The sequence below is a fragment of the Octopus bimaculoides genome, chromosome 14, assembly GCF_046866305.1.
Source record: "Octopus bimaculoides isolate indiv1 chromosome 14, ASM4686630v1, whole genome shotgun sequence".
NCBI classification, from domain to species: domain Eukaryota; kingdom Metazoa; phylum Mollusca; class Cephalopoda; order Octopoda; family Octopodidae; genus Octopus; species Octopus bimaculoides.
Genome location: NC_142941.1, coordinates 49502524 through 49516631, shown reverse-complemented (window position 1 = coordinate 49516631; position 14108 = coordinate 49502524). Strand labels below are relative to the sequence as shown.

The 14108-nt window shown below is 38.5% G+C and overlaps 1 protein-coding gene across 4 annotated transcripts in view; it reads right to left on the bottom strand.

Moving 5' to 3' along the window:
• Nucleotides 1–14108, bottom strand: part of LOC106868614 (uncharacterized) — a 115786-nt gene that overhangs the window by 51497 nt on the left and 50181 nt on the right. For all 4 annotated transcript variants that reach the window (XM_089362910.1, XM_089362913.1, XM_089362912.1 and 1 more), the window contains exons 4-9: nt 11256–11327; nt 7538–7651; nt 7000–7125; nt 6629–6712; nt 5186–5248; nt 3869–3982 (exon numbers count right to left, since the gene is read on the bottom strand). In XM_089362910.1, coding sequence (XP_089219036.1) covers nt 3869–3982; nt 5186–5248; nt 6629–6712; nt 7000–7125; nt 7538–7651; nt 11256–11327 — 573 coding nt within the window. The remainder of the gene's footprint in view (nt 1–3868; nt 3983–5185; nt 5249–6628; nt 6713–6999; nt 7126–7537; nt 7652–11255; nt 11328–14108) is intronic.

Here is a 14108-nt window from a genome sequence, read left to right as displayed (position 1 = left end):
TGGAGGTGGTGGGCCAAACAAGTAACCTGTTGTGAAAGGTGTATTTAAACAAATGGCATGATATGACAAACAAGACAAACAGACAGATGTTTGTAAGAGAAGAAAGATAAAAGAAAATTCCACAAATGAAAGAAGAATGATAACAACAACAATAATAATGGCTTCAAATTTTGGCACAAGGCCTGGAAGTTTGTGGGAGGGAGTAAGTTGATTACGTCATTGCCCAGTGCTCGACTTGTACATATTTTATCGACCCTGAAAGGGTGAAGGGCAAAGTTGACCTCAGAACATAAAGACGGATGAAATGCTGTTAAGTATTTTGTCCAGCATAAGATTCTTCCAGCTCACTGGCTTAATAATAATAATAATAATGATAATAATAATAATAATAATAGTCCTTTGTATTATAGGCTCAAGGCCTGAAATTTGGGGGAGGGGGATAGTCAATTACATTAACCCCAATACTCAACTGGTACTTAATTTATTGATCCCAAAAGGATGAAAGGTAAGGTTGACCTCGGCGGAATTTGAACTCAGAATGTAGCATTGGGTGAAACACTGCTCAGCATTTCAAACAGAGTGCTAACAATTCTAACAGCTCACCGCCATAATAATAATAATAATTATTATTATTATTATTATTTCCAACATAGGTACAAAGCTTGAAATTTGTGGGTGGTGGGGTGAGAAGAGGTTAGTTGATTACATTGACTCTAATATTTGACTATCAAACCCTGAAGAATAAAAGGCAAAGTCGACTTCAGTGGGATGTGAACTCAGAATGTAAAGGGACATAACTAGGTGGCTGCAAGGCATTTTGTCTTGTGCTCTACCAATTCTGCTATTCCATCGATAATGATAATAATGATAATAATAATAATAACAATAATGATGATTTCTAATTTTAGCACACTGGCCACCAATTTTAGGGGAGGGAGTAAATCGATCACATCAACCCCAGTTTTCAACTGCTACTTATTTTATCGACCCCGAAAGGATGAAAGGCAAAGTCGACCTTGGTGGAATTTGAACTCAGAACGTATAGATGGAGGAAATACCACGAAGCATTTCGCCTGGTGTGCTAACGATTCTGCCAGATTGCCACCTTAACAATAATAATAATAATAAATAATAAAAATAATAACAATCCTCTGCTGGAGGCACACAGCCTTAAATTTGTGGGGGAGGGGACTAGTCGATTACATCGACCCCAGTGTTTCACTGGTACTTAATTTATTGACCCTGAAAGGATGAAAGGCAAAGTCGATCTCAGTGGTATTTGAATTCAGAACAGAGCGGCAGACAGAGTGCCGCTAAGAATCTTGCCTGGTGTGCTAACGATTTTGCCAGCTCACTGCCTTTAATAATAATAATAATAATAATAATAATAATAACAACAACAATAATAATTATTATATGCAGTCTTACATAGGATACAGTATTAAGATGCAAGAAGAGACAAAATAGTGATATAGAAAGATGGCAGGAAAATAAAATGAGAGGAAGTAGAGAAACAAACAGGTGGTTACAGGTATGTTAAAATCTATCTTACTCCTGTTTATATCATATTTTAAAATTAAGGTGGCGAGCTGGCAGAATCATCAGCATGCCGGACAAAATGCTCGGCAGCATTTCATCCATCTTTGTATTCTATTTAGCTGTTATTTTTAGCACACCTCACGACCACATCCTACTTCCCTCATTTGCTCGTCAGTTTGACGCTTTTCAAGGTCTTTCTCCCCATAAACATATTTAATGGTCTATTGCTGGAATTTAAGCCACAAATTCAGACTGTCCATATTTTAAACTGCATTTTAATAATTAATTTTAAAAAAAAACTTTTCAAATTAGAAAAGAATTTTTTTTCATAGTCGTGTAAATATCCATGTGTTGAATACAAATTTTCGAAAATTTCTTGAAAATTCCAAAAAATAAAAATGTCACGAGGAGTTATATGTCATACTTAAAGCAGAATGCTGCCGAAAATTACTGTGTGTGTGTGTGTGTGTGTGTAGCACAGAGTGGGAACTAGAATAAATGCTGAATGATGATATAGTTCAATATTATAGGTAACAGGGTTCAAATCTCACCTGTCTCCATGAAACAGAAATCCTATTTCTGTCAGGTTAACAAGTTGCAGGGTTGGTTAAATACTAGTAATATACTGGGGTCCAATCAGTCAAGTAGAATCCCTTAGGAAAATGGCTTTGTTGTACAATATATCACTCGTGCTTCTGTCGGTAACAGTCTAATAGTGATGATACAAATGACAGACGAGTATGTGTGAGTGGGGTGGTGGTCAGAGGGTGATCAAGGTGACAGTGTGGTAGTGATGGTATAGGCGACAGAGTGTGGTGGTGGTGGTGGTGGGGGTCTAGGTGACAGTGTTGTGGCAGGAAGCAGAGGAATGCTGTTTATCAGAGTTTAGCTGCCAATCAGAAACCCTGGGAGATGTCAAGTCACTGTTGACAGATAGCAGTGAATGATCCACCACAACTGGGGAGTCTATGAAGAAAAGGGGACAGACACTGTGTGTGTGTGGGGGGCAGACGTTACAATGGGAGCTGTGGTAAAGTAGAGCACTGAGAATGAAGTGGGGAGGAAAGGGGTGTATGTGTGTGTGTGTGTGTGTGTGTGGTACAGGTAAAAGAGATAAGAGACAAACAGAAAGCAACATATGAGAAATGTGTGGTGGAGGGGGTGGGATGGCGGTTGGCTCAGAGTAAATCAGTGTTTGTTTGTTAGACAACTACAATGAGACATATACTAACAGAAATTATGGAGAAGATCACAGATAATCATTAGATGTGGGAGTGGTGGTGGTGCTGGGATGTCAGTAGAGAAGAAATCAGTGGTGGTGGTGATGGTGGCGATTGTGGGGGTGGTGGTGGTGGTGTCTGTTGACTTCTCCAGGAATGTGTCAAGCCTGATTATTTCAAGATCTGCTGCTAGCTGTTTTCCCTTCAGTTATTTGGTCAGTGGTATGTGAAGTCAACTCCTGCCTCCCCCCCATCCCTCCCCCCACCACATGAACACATCTAAACATCTGTCACAAATCTGAACAGGAAAACATCAACCTGAAAGCCATTACTTCACCAACTTCACCAACATGCTTCTTTATTTAACTATTTATACAGGAATGGCCATAAGTAACTTTACCCATTTCTTTATTCATCATCATCATCATCGTTTAACGTCCGCTTTCCATGCTAGCATGGGTTGGACGACACCAGATGGCTGCACCAGGCTCCAATCTGGTTTGGCAGAGTTTCTACAGCTGGATGCCCTTCCTAACGCCAACCACTCAGAGAGTGTAGTGGGTGCTTTTACGTGCCACCAGCACGAAGGCCAGTAGAGAAGAAATCAATTCTTTATTATTATTAGAAATGGATAAATCGACTTATGGCCATCCCTGTGTGTGTGTGTGTATATATATATATATATATGCACACATTCTCAACACTAGTTTTATCTACTGGAAATAACAGCTAAATCTCTCCCAATATCACACATGACTGTGTTAAAGAAAATAGATTGTTAAATAATGATGTAATTCTAGATATGTTAGAGGTGGATAAAGATGGGACAGTCGTGGTTGGAAAGCCTTTGATCATAGGTCTGTCCAATGAAGACGGGCAAGGGGTTTCATAGCAACAGCTATATTGGATAAACCAAAAAGACTGGTTTTACAAGAGAACATTTACGAATGTGGATACACTTGTAAATCAACGCGTGTGTATGTTAGGGTGTGTGTGTGTGTGTGTGAGTGTGAGTGTGCATGCTATCTATTGTGTGTGTGTGTGTGTGCATGATATCATGTCAATGCTCATCAGTGCAGGAATGCAGTTCTGTGTAAAGCTAAACTCACCGTGTTCTGACTTTCCTCTAATTCTAGAATCCGAAATTCTAAATCTTCAATTTGTTCCCTGGCTTCTGAGAGATCTTCCTGTAGCTTGCCCTCATTATCTTCCATCTTTTTCAACTGCAACAACAACAACAACAAAAACATAGTTCAGAATTTGTAATCACACACATTGCATCTCTCTTTCTCTCTCTCATATCTCATCATTGTTTTAATGTCTACCTTTCCCATGTTTGCATGGGTCAGACAGAATTTGTTGAGGCAGATTATCTATAATCAGATGCCCTTTTTATCACCAAACCCCAGTTTCCAAAAGCAAGACATGTCTGGTCACAAGAAAATATCAAATCTGTTCAATTCAAAAGATTGGAAATGGCACTGCTTGTATGGCAGAGACACTTGTTTACAATAATGTCACCCATCACACTATAAAGATGAGGAAATACACACACACACACACACACACACACACACATGTATGTATATAGAATTAATATAAACAGCAGTTTGCAATGTATCACCAAAAAGGAGAATTACAAATGTCACTAAATGTGACTAGGGTGTTAGAAACACCTACATTGCTAGAAATAAGAGTTAAAATGCTCTAATAGTATAGTTAAGGCACATGAATGGAAACATGTACACTAACAGGGACCATAATCGTCCGAAAAGTGCTGATCGAGAATTCTCAATACTGCTCATGAGGGTTTGGTTGGCTCAGGGCCACAGTAAAAGACACTTGGCCAAGGTGACATACAGTGGAACTGAACCTAAAATTGCATGGTTGGGAAGCAAACTTTTTCACCTCACAGCCCGGCCTGCGTCTAGGCCTGTGTGTGTGTGTGTGTGTATGTATTACTAGATACAGTAAAAACCAGACTGATGCTTTGCTGTGATTGTTATTCCAGATGTTCACAATTAAAATGCTATTAAGATTGATCTTATTAGCAGACATAGCTAAAAGGTTGGCAAAGTATGTAGCAGTAATGTCTGGACAATCAGCTAGACTCATTCCTTACAAAACATGTCATCTTGTTCCAAAGCTCTCTCTCTCCCTCGGTCTCTGTACACACACAAACACTGAATACGCAATGGACTTGTATGTGAAGAGGCATATCACTCTAATATGTAACCCAAATACAAACACATACAATCCCTATACCTGTCCACCAGTCTTTCTCTCTATATGCACACACACACACACACACACACATTGTATAGTGTGTAAGTGTGACACAGGAAAGCTACAGAGCCACACAAAGATGGAGGAAACTTGCTGTGGTGCAGACGTAGTGCATGGTTTGATAGAAGATGTAAGCTTACCTTTTTCTGCATTTCAATGTTAGCTGATTGTAGAGTCTCTTTTTCTTCAAGTAACCGTGGTTCCTGGATGGAGAGAGAGAGAGGTAGCACTTGTCAAACAGGAATAAAAAATGATGTTGGTACCATATTCCAAAGCAATTCCTTGTAATCTTGTTATTTAACCCCAGGTCAGAAATGATCTAAGTCGTTCCAACCATGATCAGCAAGCCTTTTATTCAAGTTTTATATAAGACTACTCCAACTTGTGCATTGTGTCCTATGTTTTTTCCTTCTTAAAAATAGTAAGACATGATTTGAGGAAGATTTGTCTGCTATTTCTAGCCAGTCGAGAGATGTCATTGAGGCTCTCTTGTTGGCTTGTTCTTCAGTGTACCTGAAATACCAGGTGAGATATTGTGGTAGTGTCAAATTTTGTGAAGAGCCGTGAGTTCTTCTCCAGTGAGTGTCTTTGGATTAGGTATTGCTGTGGGTCAAGTGAGTTACTCATAAGTCTTTATGACTTGTGTATCTGATTCTTGAGCCAACAATTGGGACTTTGAAGGCAGTTGCTTGATCTGTTGCTTCCTAGTGCAACACATCTCAAACTGATTGTCTTTTGCAGAGAAAAAGTGACTCTGGACAACAATAGGGGAAGAAGTGTTACGATGAGATCCCAGAATGTTTGACCTCCCAAACGAGAGGATACCAGACCAAAACATCTTTTGGCATGGTTTCTACAGATGAATGCCCTTCCTAATATGCCAACCACTTTACAGAGTGTACTGGGTGCCTTTTATGTGACACCATCACTTCTAATTTTTACGTAGCACCAGCACCTGTACTTTGGGCTTCTTTCAGTTTCCATCTATCAAATCCTCTCACAAGGGTTTGGTCAGTCCAATGCTATAGTACAGTGGTTCCCAGCCCTTTTATTTAAATGAGTTTACCCACAGACCCCTTTTAATATGCTTATCCTTATGTATGCATATATACATATGAAATTCTGAATTTAGTTCATGGACCCCCAGTACTACCTTTGCGAACCACCAGGGATCCGCGGACCCTAGGTTTGGAACCACTGCTATAATAGAAGACATGTCCAAAGTGCCACACAGTGGGACTGAACCTGGAATCATGTAGTTGAGAAGCAAGTTTCTTACTACACAGCCACTCCTGCACCTATATGTAACCATCATTTTGTAGACCTGTCCAACACTGACCATGCCAGAAAAGGAAATCCTTTACTCCCAAGAAACAACAATTCCCTGAATTTCTTGCAGCCCTTCTTTACCCCAGCTCCTTTTATTCTTTCACTACAGTCAAACCCAGCTTCAATTAGACCCACCCCTCTTCGGTGTCCGACCAACCTCTACCATTGAGTTTAACTTATGCTAGACATTTTACAACAATGCTACAGCTTGATCAGAACTACAAGAATTCTCAAAGTGTCAAACCAAAACTTACCAAACCATCTGTTTGTAGTAAAGCTTTCAGTTCTTCAATTTTACACTGAGCTTCGAAGAGATCCGATTCCAGAGTACGACATAACTATAAGAAGTAGAAGAGAGAGAGAGAGAGAAATAGAATAAACAGTAGGGTATTGACAGAACAGGGATGATTGGGTAGATTCTGTTGAATGGAGATGCTGGGGTGGATGTTGTGTTGATGTTAGCATTCACAAACTCAAATGCACACACCCGCACAAGGTACAATGCACCCACACATTCTGCTTGCACGCATACACAACAACATGCCCCCCCCCCATACAACACGGTTAATTCAAGAGGTGGGGGGGATAGTGGTATTAGTGACAGGATGGTGATGTTGTGCCTTACCTTCAACTCTCGTTCTGGGTCCAATGCACTGGAAGTTTGTGTCTGAAGGAGCGTGTAAGACTTCTTCAGTTCTAAGTGTTCACGCATCAATTGACGGTAGCTACGTTCTATTTCCTCTCGAGCATACTGCAGTGGAAGGGATAAAAATATATTAGATGATATATATATATATATATATATATATATATATATATACAGAGAGAGAGGGGTGAGTGGGACGATGGGAAGGTGGCAACAGAGAAAGAAAGGAAGGAAGGGGGAATAGTGAGTAATGATGGAAGAGAAGATATTTTTATGTTTGAGAGTGGAGCATGTAACATGGGGTTAGATAAAGGGGAGAATCAGTGGTGGGGGAGATGAGAGAAAGAGAGGGGGGCAAGGGTCAGGGAGAGAATGAAGATTCACAAATGTGAATGTAGACAGTGTCAACGTGTGTAGACAGTAGAGACATGTGTGTAATGGGAGTAGACAGTGTTGACATGTTTGAAGACGGATACAGTGTGACTGGGTGATGTAAATAAAAATCAGGGGTCCGTACCTCATCCCAAATATCCAGCTGGTTTTCTTCTGTACCATTGTCCATGGGTAGAGAGGAGACTGATACTTCAGAGTCAACAGAACAAGCATCATCATCTCCATTGGTGTTGGCACACTGAAACACACAGCACACAAAACATATAAGATGGTTGTAACTTGTAATTAAGACTAGATTACAGAGAGAGAGAGAGAGAGAGAGAGAGAGAGAGAGAGAGAGATAGAGAGAAAGTGCATGTGTGTGTGTGTGTGTGTGTATATGGTTCATGCAGTTTCGGTTGCTTTTTCTGAAGAGCTGTAGTGCACCTTAGCATTGTATACAATAAGTTCAATATTATTTTAATTTTAAGCATACTAGTTACAAGTTGGTTTCTACAGTCCCCCCCAAAACAATACATATTTATTCAATCTGATATATTTGGATATCACCCATATAAAATTAAACTTGTTCTGTTAAGGGTCATAGATTTCACTGACCACAAAACAGAAATGAGAATGCATGCAAGAAATCTGATCGTTTTTTTTCTGATGACATTTGATGGGAAAAGCATAATGAAGATTTCTTCAATGTAAGCACAGAAGCCATGGATTCTGTGGAATTCCAAACTTAATTGGAATGTATATTCCAGACTTAATTCACAATAGGTTCCGTACTATTATCGGAGGAATTTATAGTGACTTAATCAAACAATTCAAACATTTTGATGTATAGATTATAGTGAGTAGTGACCTCAAAACAGGCAATTTCTTAGACGTGGCATTCCACCTTATTAATGCAATATTCCAACCATACATTAAATATAATGATTCAATATAAAATATAGAAACAAGAACGCCAAACCATTGACTGTGTATGCTAAGTAATTTATTCAACAAGCTGAACAAACAGAGCAACACAATTTCATATGACAAATATATACAACAATGAACAGGAATCTGGTGTTTTTCTAAGGAACCATTAGATATAGTAAACATAAATGGCACAATGCATGGAAACGTTGCAGAAAGTCAATGGGTATTCCACCATTTTTGACAAATGTAAGAAGAATGAGCAGCAAAACCTTTTATCATTTATATATATATATATAAAAAAAAAAATGACTATTTCTACGCATACAGATATAGGAAAATTTTTAATTATAAATTTACAGAAAAGAAGATATTTGATAATAACTAAATCAATAAAACAATTAAGAATTTAAATCGGATCACAACCAGGTGAGAGCAAAATGCAAGTGTCACACTCTCTTAAGTGGGCCAAACCGTTGGAAACTGCCAGGAAAAATGAGTTAAGTAAGCAGCCACTGTCATATCCAAATTAACCAAAATGTTATTGAATATATGAGTATGATGAAATAGTTTATGGGTTGCCCTGATCAAGATCATTACAAAGAAAATTAGGCACAAAGCTAGCAAGATGTGATTTTCAAAAAAATAACAATGGAGCCTATATCTTAAGTTGGTAGTTCCTAGATAAGGCACCGATTTAAATGCAACCAAATTTACTGCATTCTTTTGCAACCTGGAAAACCTATCTTGAAACATCAAACCAAAATAGTGAAGAAAATATCCAGAAATAATCTCAGCTTCACATGTTCAGGTACCAACAGGAGTAACACGAAATTCCAACAGAATAAGCAATTCCGTTTCGTTTCAGTTTTACTTTAGATATTATTTCAAGTCTAATTAGTAATAATTAGCAATCTCATTTCATTACAAATACTCGCATAGAAATCTTAACGATATCCCTGTAGGGAAATAGGGAAACCCAACTCGAACACAGTTTCTATTCATTGTCATCACTTATTTTCTCTTACAATTGTATGAGGGGCTTAATTAGGAATCAGTGAGAGTAATCTCCCTTATTCAATAAATAAACTTAGCAAATGACAACTTGCAGGTCCCAGTCAGCATACACAAATAAATAAATAAAATAAATAAATAATATATATATATATACATATATACACATGTACATTAAATTATACAAAAATATCATATGGATGGGAAAAGCATAATGCAGATTTCTTTGATGTAAGTACTGAAGCAAGCCATGGATTCTGTGGAATTCCAAACGTAATTGGAATGTATATTCCAGACTTAATTCACAATAAGTTCCATGCCATTATCAGAGGAATTTATAGTGACTTAACCAAACTATTCGAAAATTTTCTATGTATAGATTATAGTGAGTAGTGACCTCAATAAAGACAATTTCTTAGACGTGGTATTCCACCTTATTACTGCAATATTCCAACCAGCAATTAAATATAATGAAGAGCTCAAATGAAGATGCAGATGACATACAAACAGATGCAGCTGCCTAAAAAATTATGAAGAATCAAACACACCAACATAACCAGTCAATGAACAAGAGTACCTCACTATTGAAACACAGTAAAACAAATAAACAAAAGCATTTATCTATAATTTTATCTTTAAGAAATAACAAGTAGTTGGATTATTAAGCATTATCTGAAGAGACATGATGAAACTAATAGTAGTAATGCGAGTTGAAAGTATAAGCTTATCTGTGAATTGCAGTGGGTGTGATCGGGCAGCTTGTGTCATGCTTTCATTAGTTGTTTTAGATAGCTGTGTAGGGGTGAGGAAACACAGACATTCCTGAGTGAAACATCAAGCAACAACTGGAGGGATGAAGGGAGAGCTGTACCAGCAATTGGCCAGAATCCATTTTCAGTAAACTGGTGAAATATGAAATGAAGTGCCTTGCTCAAGGAGAAAATGTAATGCCCAGCCAAAGGATTGGACCCATGACCATTTGATCATGCTCCACATCCTACAACTAGGTCACACACACACCTTCATATTTGAAAAAACATTCTGCTAATACACAAACACATGTACATACATTCATATTGAACACTATGTATGGTGAATGGAAAAGAGGAAGGAGTGAAGCGTAATTATCTGTATAGGAGAGAGAGAGAGAGAGAGAGAGAGAGAGAGAGAGAGAGAGAGAGAGAGAGAGAAAGAGAGAGAGAGAGAGAGAGAGAGAGAAAGAGAGAGAGAGAAAGAGAGAGAGAGAGAAAGAGAGAGAGAGAGAGAGAGAGAGAGAGCTACTGCAGATGGCAACAGTGAGTGGAAGAGTGTTGATGAGAAAGAGAGAGAGAGAGAGGGAGAGAGCTCTATTAATAAACACTGTAATGGTGTCAGGACAGAAAGCTATTGATTACAATACTAAATTCATTAGCCTCATCAATTAACATCTGTTTTCCAAACTAGCATGGGCTGAATTGTCTGTTCTGGCATGGTTTCTATGGCTGGATGCCCTTCCCAACGTCAACCACTTTATAAAGTGTGGAATGAGTGCTTCTTACATGGCACAAGCAGAGCTGCCAAGTAGCTTGCAAGACAAAGACCTCTGGTGTCATTATAAAGGCTTCTGATGTCATTACAATTGGTGAGATGACTGTGAAAGGATCTCACAAAGTTGGTGAAAACCCTTTTGGCAAGGGAGTTTGTGGGCTGAGCAATATATTGAAAGAGTGTTTGCATCTCAGACAACTGCTTTTGAAGATGTAGTCGTGGGTTAAAAAGCCATCCAGTTTGTTGGGGTGGAGCAGACTGAAGATGCACGATGTGTAGAGATATAAAGGTCATGATAAAGTGAACAGGATATCTAAGATGCAACTTGCCAAAAGACCGAATGAAAGGACTGCAGTGACCTGAAAGTCTGTAGGGAATAAAATGCAACTCACCTTTTCCAAAGATCTTCGTAATCGCTTCTTCATTTTTCTGTGTTGGATTAATTCAATTCTTCTATCTTTTTCCTAAGAAAATAAACAAAAATCAAGAACATTTCAGACTACAACTGTTCCACACAGACATCATACATATAATAGACTTCAGTGGAAATCCTTTTACACTGGAAATCAAATATAGCAACTACTGTAACTACTATTATCAATTACTACAACCAAAATATCATTTGTTATTTATTGAAGTTTATAACGAGGTATAAATATTAATGGTATTTTGTGATTTTCATTCATTTCCAACAATTTAGCAAGCAGATGGTTGAAACGGGGAGAGTTTAATGTGAAGAGAGGGAGACTATTACAAGGGAGGTAACTAGGGATGTACTTAGAGAGTAAGGTGCGTGCACACACACACACACACGATGGGCTTCTTTCAGTTTCCGTCTGCTAAATTCACTGACAAGGCTTTGGTCAGCCTGAGGCTATGGTAGAAGACACTTGCCCAAGAGACCATGAAGTGGGACTGAACCCAGAACCATATGGTTAGGAAGCAAACTTACCACACAGCCACACCTGCACTTGCATATTCTCTTCATCTCATGCCTTCTTTTACTTCATTATCAAAATAATTATCGTTAAGGTGGCGAGCTGGCACAATCATTAGCACACCGGGTGAAATGCTTAACGGTATTTCATCTGCTGCAACGTCCTGAGTTCAAATTCTGCCAAGGTTGACTTCGACTTTAATCCTTTCAGGATCAATAAAATACATACTAGTTATGCACTGGGATTAAAGTAATCGACTCTCCCCCTCCCCACAAATTTCAGGCCTTGTGCCTATAGTAGAAATGATTATCATCATCACCATTTTCGTCTAGCAACATCCAAACTGTTTCCACACAAAGATATGGTAAAAAAACAATCAATAAATCAATGTGGATTTTCTCCTAGATTCCTAGACTTGGTGTGTGTGTGTGTGTGTGTGTAGATGTATGTGTGTATTGACGAGTATAGATGTGTGTGAGTGAGTGTAGTTCGTGTATGTGTGTGTGTGTGTGTGTGTGCGTGCATGTGTGTGTGTGTGGGATCATGACTTATGGAAGTAATTTCATTGGTTCATTGTGATATAAAGAGTCTGACCAGATTTGACCTCTGCTCTCCAACAACAATGTCACCACCACTACCACCACCACCACTAACAACAACAACAACAACAACAGTTACAAGAAACATTTCAATGATGAAAAGAGAAAATAAATTGTTGCATATTTATTGAAAATCTGATAACAAAATATTACATTCAAATTAGACTGTAGGCTGGTGGTGGTGGTGGTGGAGGGGTGTGATTATGGTGCTTGTGATGAAGATAAAAGATAATGATGAAGATGGTGGTGGTGGTGGTGGTGGTGACAGGGAAGGTGGTAGTGATGGTGATTATGACGATGATGATGAGCATCATCATAATCTCCATCAACACCACCACCTTCACCATCATTATAAGTGGGTTACCAAGGAAACAAATTGGAGAAAATAAAATAAAATCCAAAATGTTTTTTAAAAAAAGTTATTCAACCATAGACTCTTATTTAGGCTACAGTAAGTAGTAGTAGTAGTAGTAGTAGTAGTAGCAGCAGCAGCTAATGCCTAGAATTCAAGCCAAAATTGAAGCCAAAATTTCTGCAGGAACTGAAGAGGGGGAAGAAATATTAAAAAGTCAACAGATAAACACGACCACTTGAACTAATTTTCTCAGCACCCAATTTTGGCACCGAGTTATTCAAGTGGCATCACTTAGCAAACATGGTTGATATTCCAAGCAACTGGCCACTTCACTGAATCATAATCATTTCAGTTTCCTGAACACTAAATAAACATTGAATATGTCAAACATTCGCACAAGAATCTAGAACTGAGCATGTGTTACAATTATGAGTCAGAAAATATTCATGAGGGTGTCAGAGTATGGAGGGTGTACGACAAAAAAATCTAGGACGAGATGGTTTGTGAGTCAGACAACATTTGGGAAGGATGACAATGGTGTATTAAGAGCAGACTCAGGGTGGATAATAACATCAGGGTGTGAGGGGATAAGGGTGAGTCTTAATCACTAAATGGTTTGTTATTCAGACAATGTTGGTAAAGGATGGTAACCTAGGGTACAGACATGACTTAGCGAGTTTGAGATATGGGACATAAGGGTGTTGAACTTGGGTGGATGATGTATTACTGAGAGATTATGATGTGAGAGGAAGTTGGGTTATCATTGTAGAAGATAAAGTGAGCTGCTTTGAGATATCGTATAACAGCTCAGTTAAGACAAATGGAGGTATATAAGAGGACAAGATGAGCAGAGGTATGAGGTTTGGTCATAAAGTATCTGGACTGTTGCTATGGTAACAGAGCTAAAGTACGCAGAGTGAAGCTGCTAGGCTCAAATTGACCTTGAACTCTTTTGTACACAAACACAAAGTTATAAAGTTCTCGCTCATTTCTGATGTTTATTGCAGTGCTTGGAAGTAAAGTGTGTAGGGTGTGGTCATTTCAAAAACAAGATTGGATTTCAGCTATGCAGGATCTCATTGTGTCAAGGAAGATGAATATTTTTAGAAAAGAGCCATAAATAGTTCTATATTTAAGAGACGAGGAATTATGACTACATTATTTACATTTGATGAATATTTGTCCTCATCTTGTTTGTTGTTAACACAGCGTTTCGGCTGATATACTCTCCAGCCTGAAGATCCTGTGTGCCTACAGAGGAATCCCAAAGTAGTAAGATACTGACTCCACCAAAATAAAATATTATATTCTGTAAAGTGGTTGGTGTTAGGAAGGGCTTCCAACTGCAGGAAC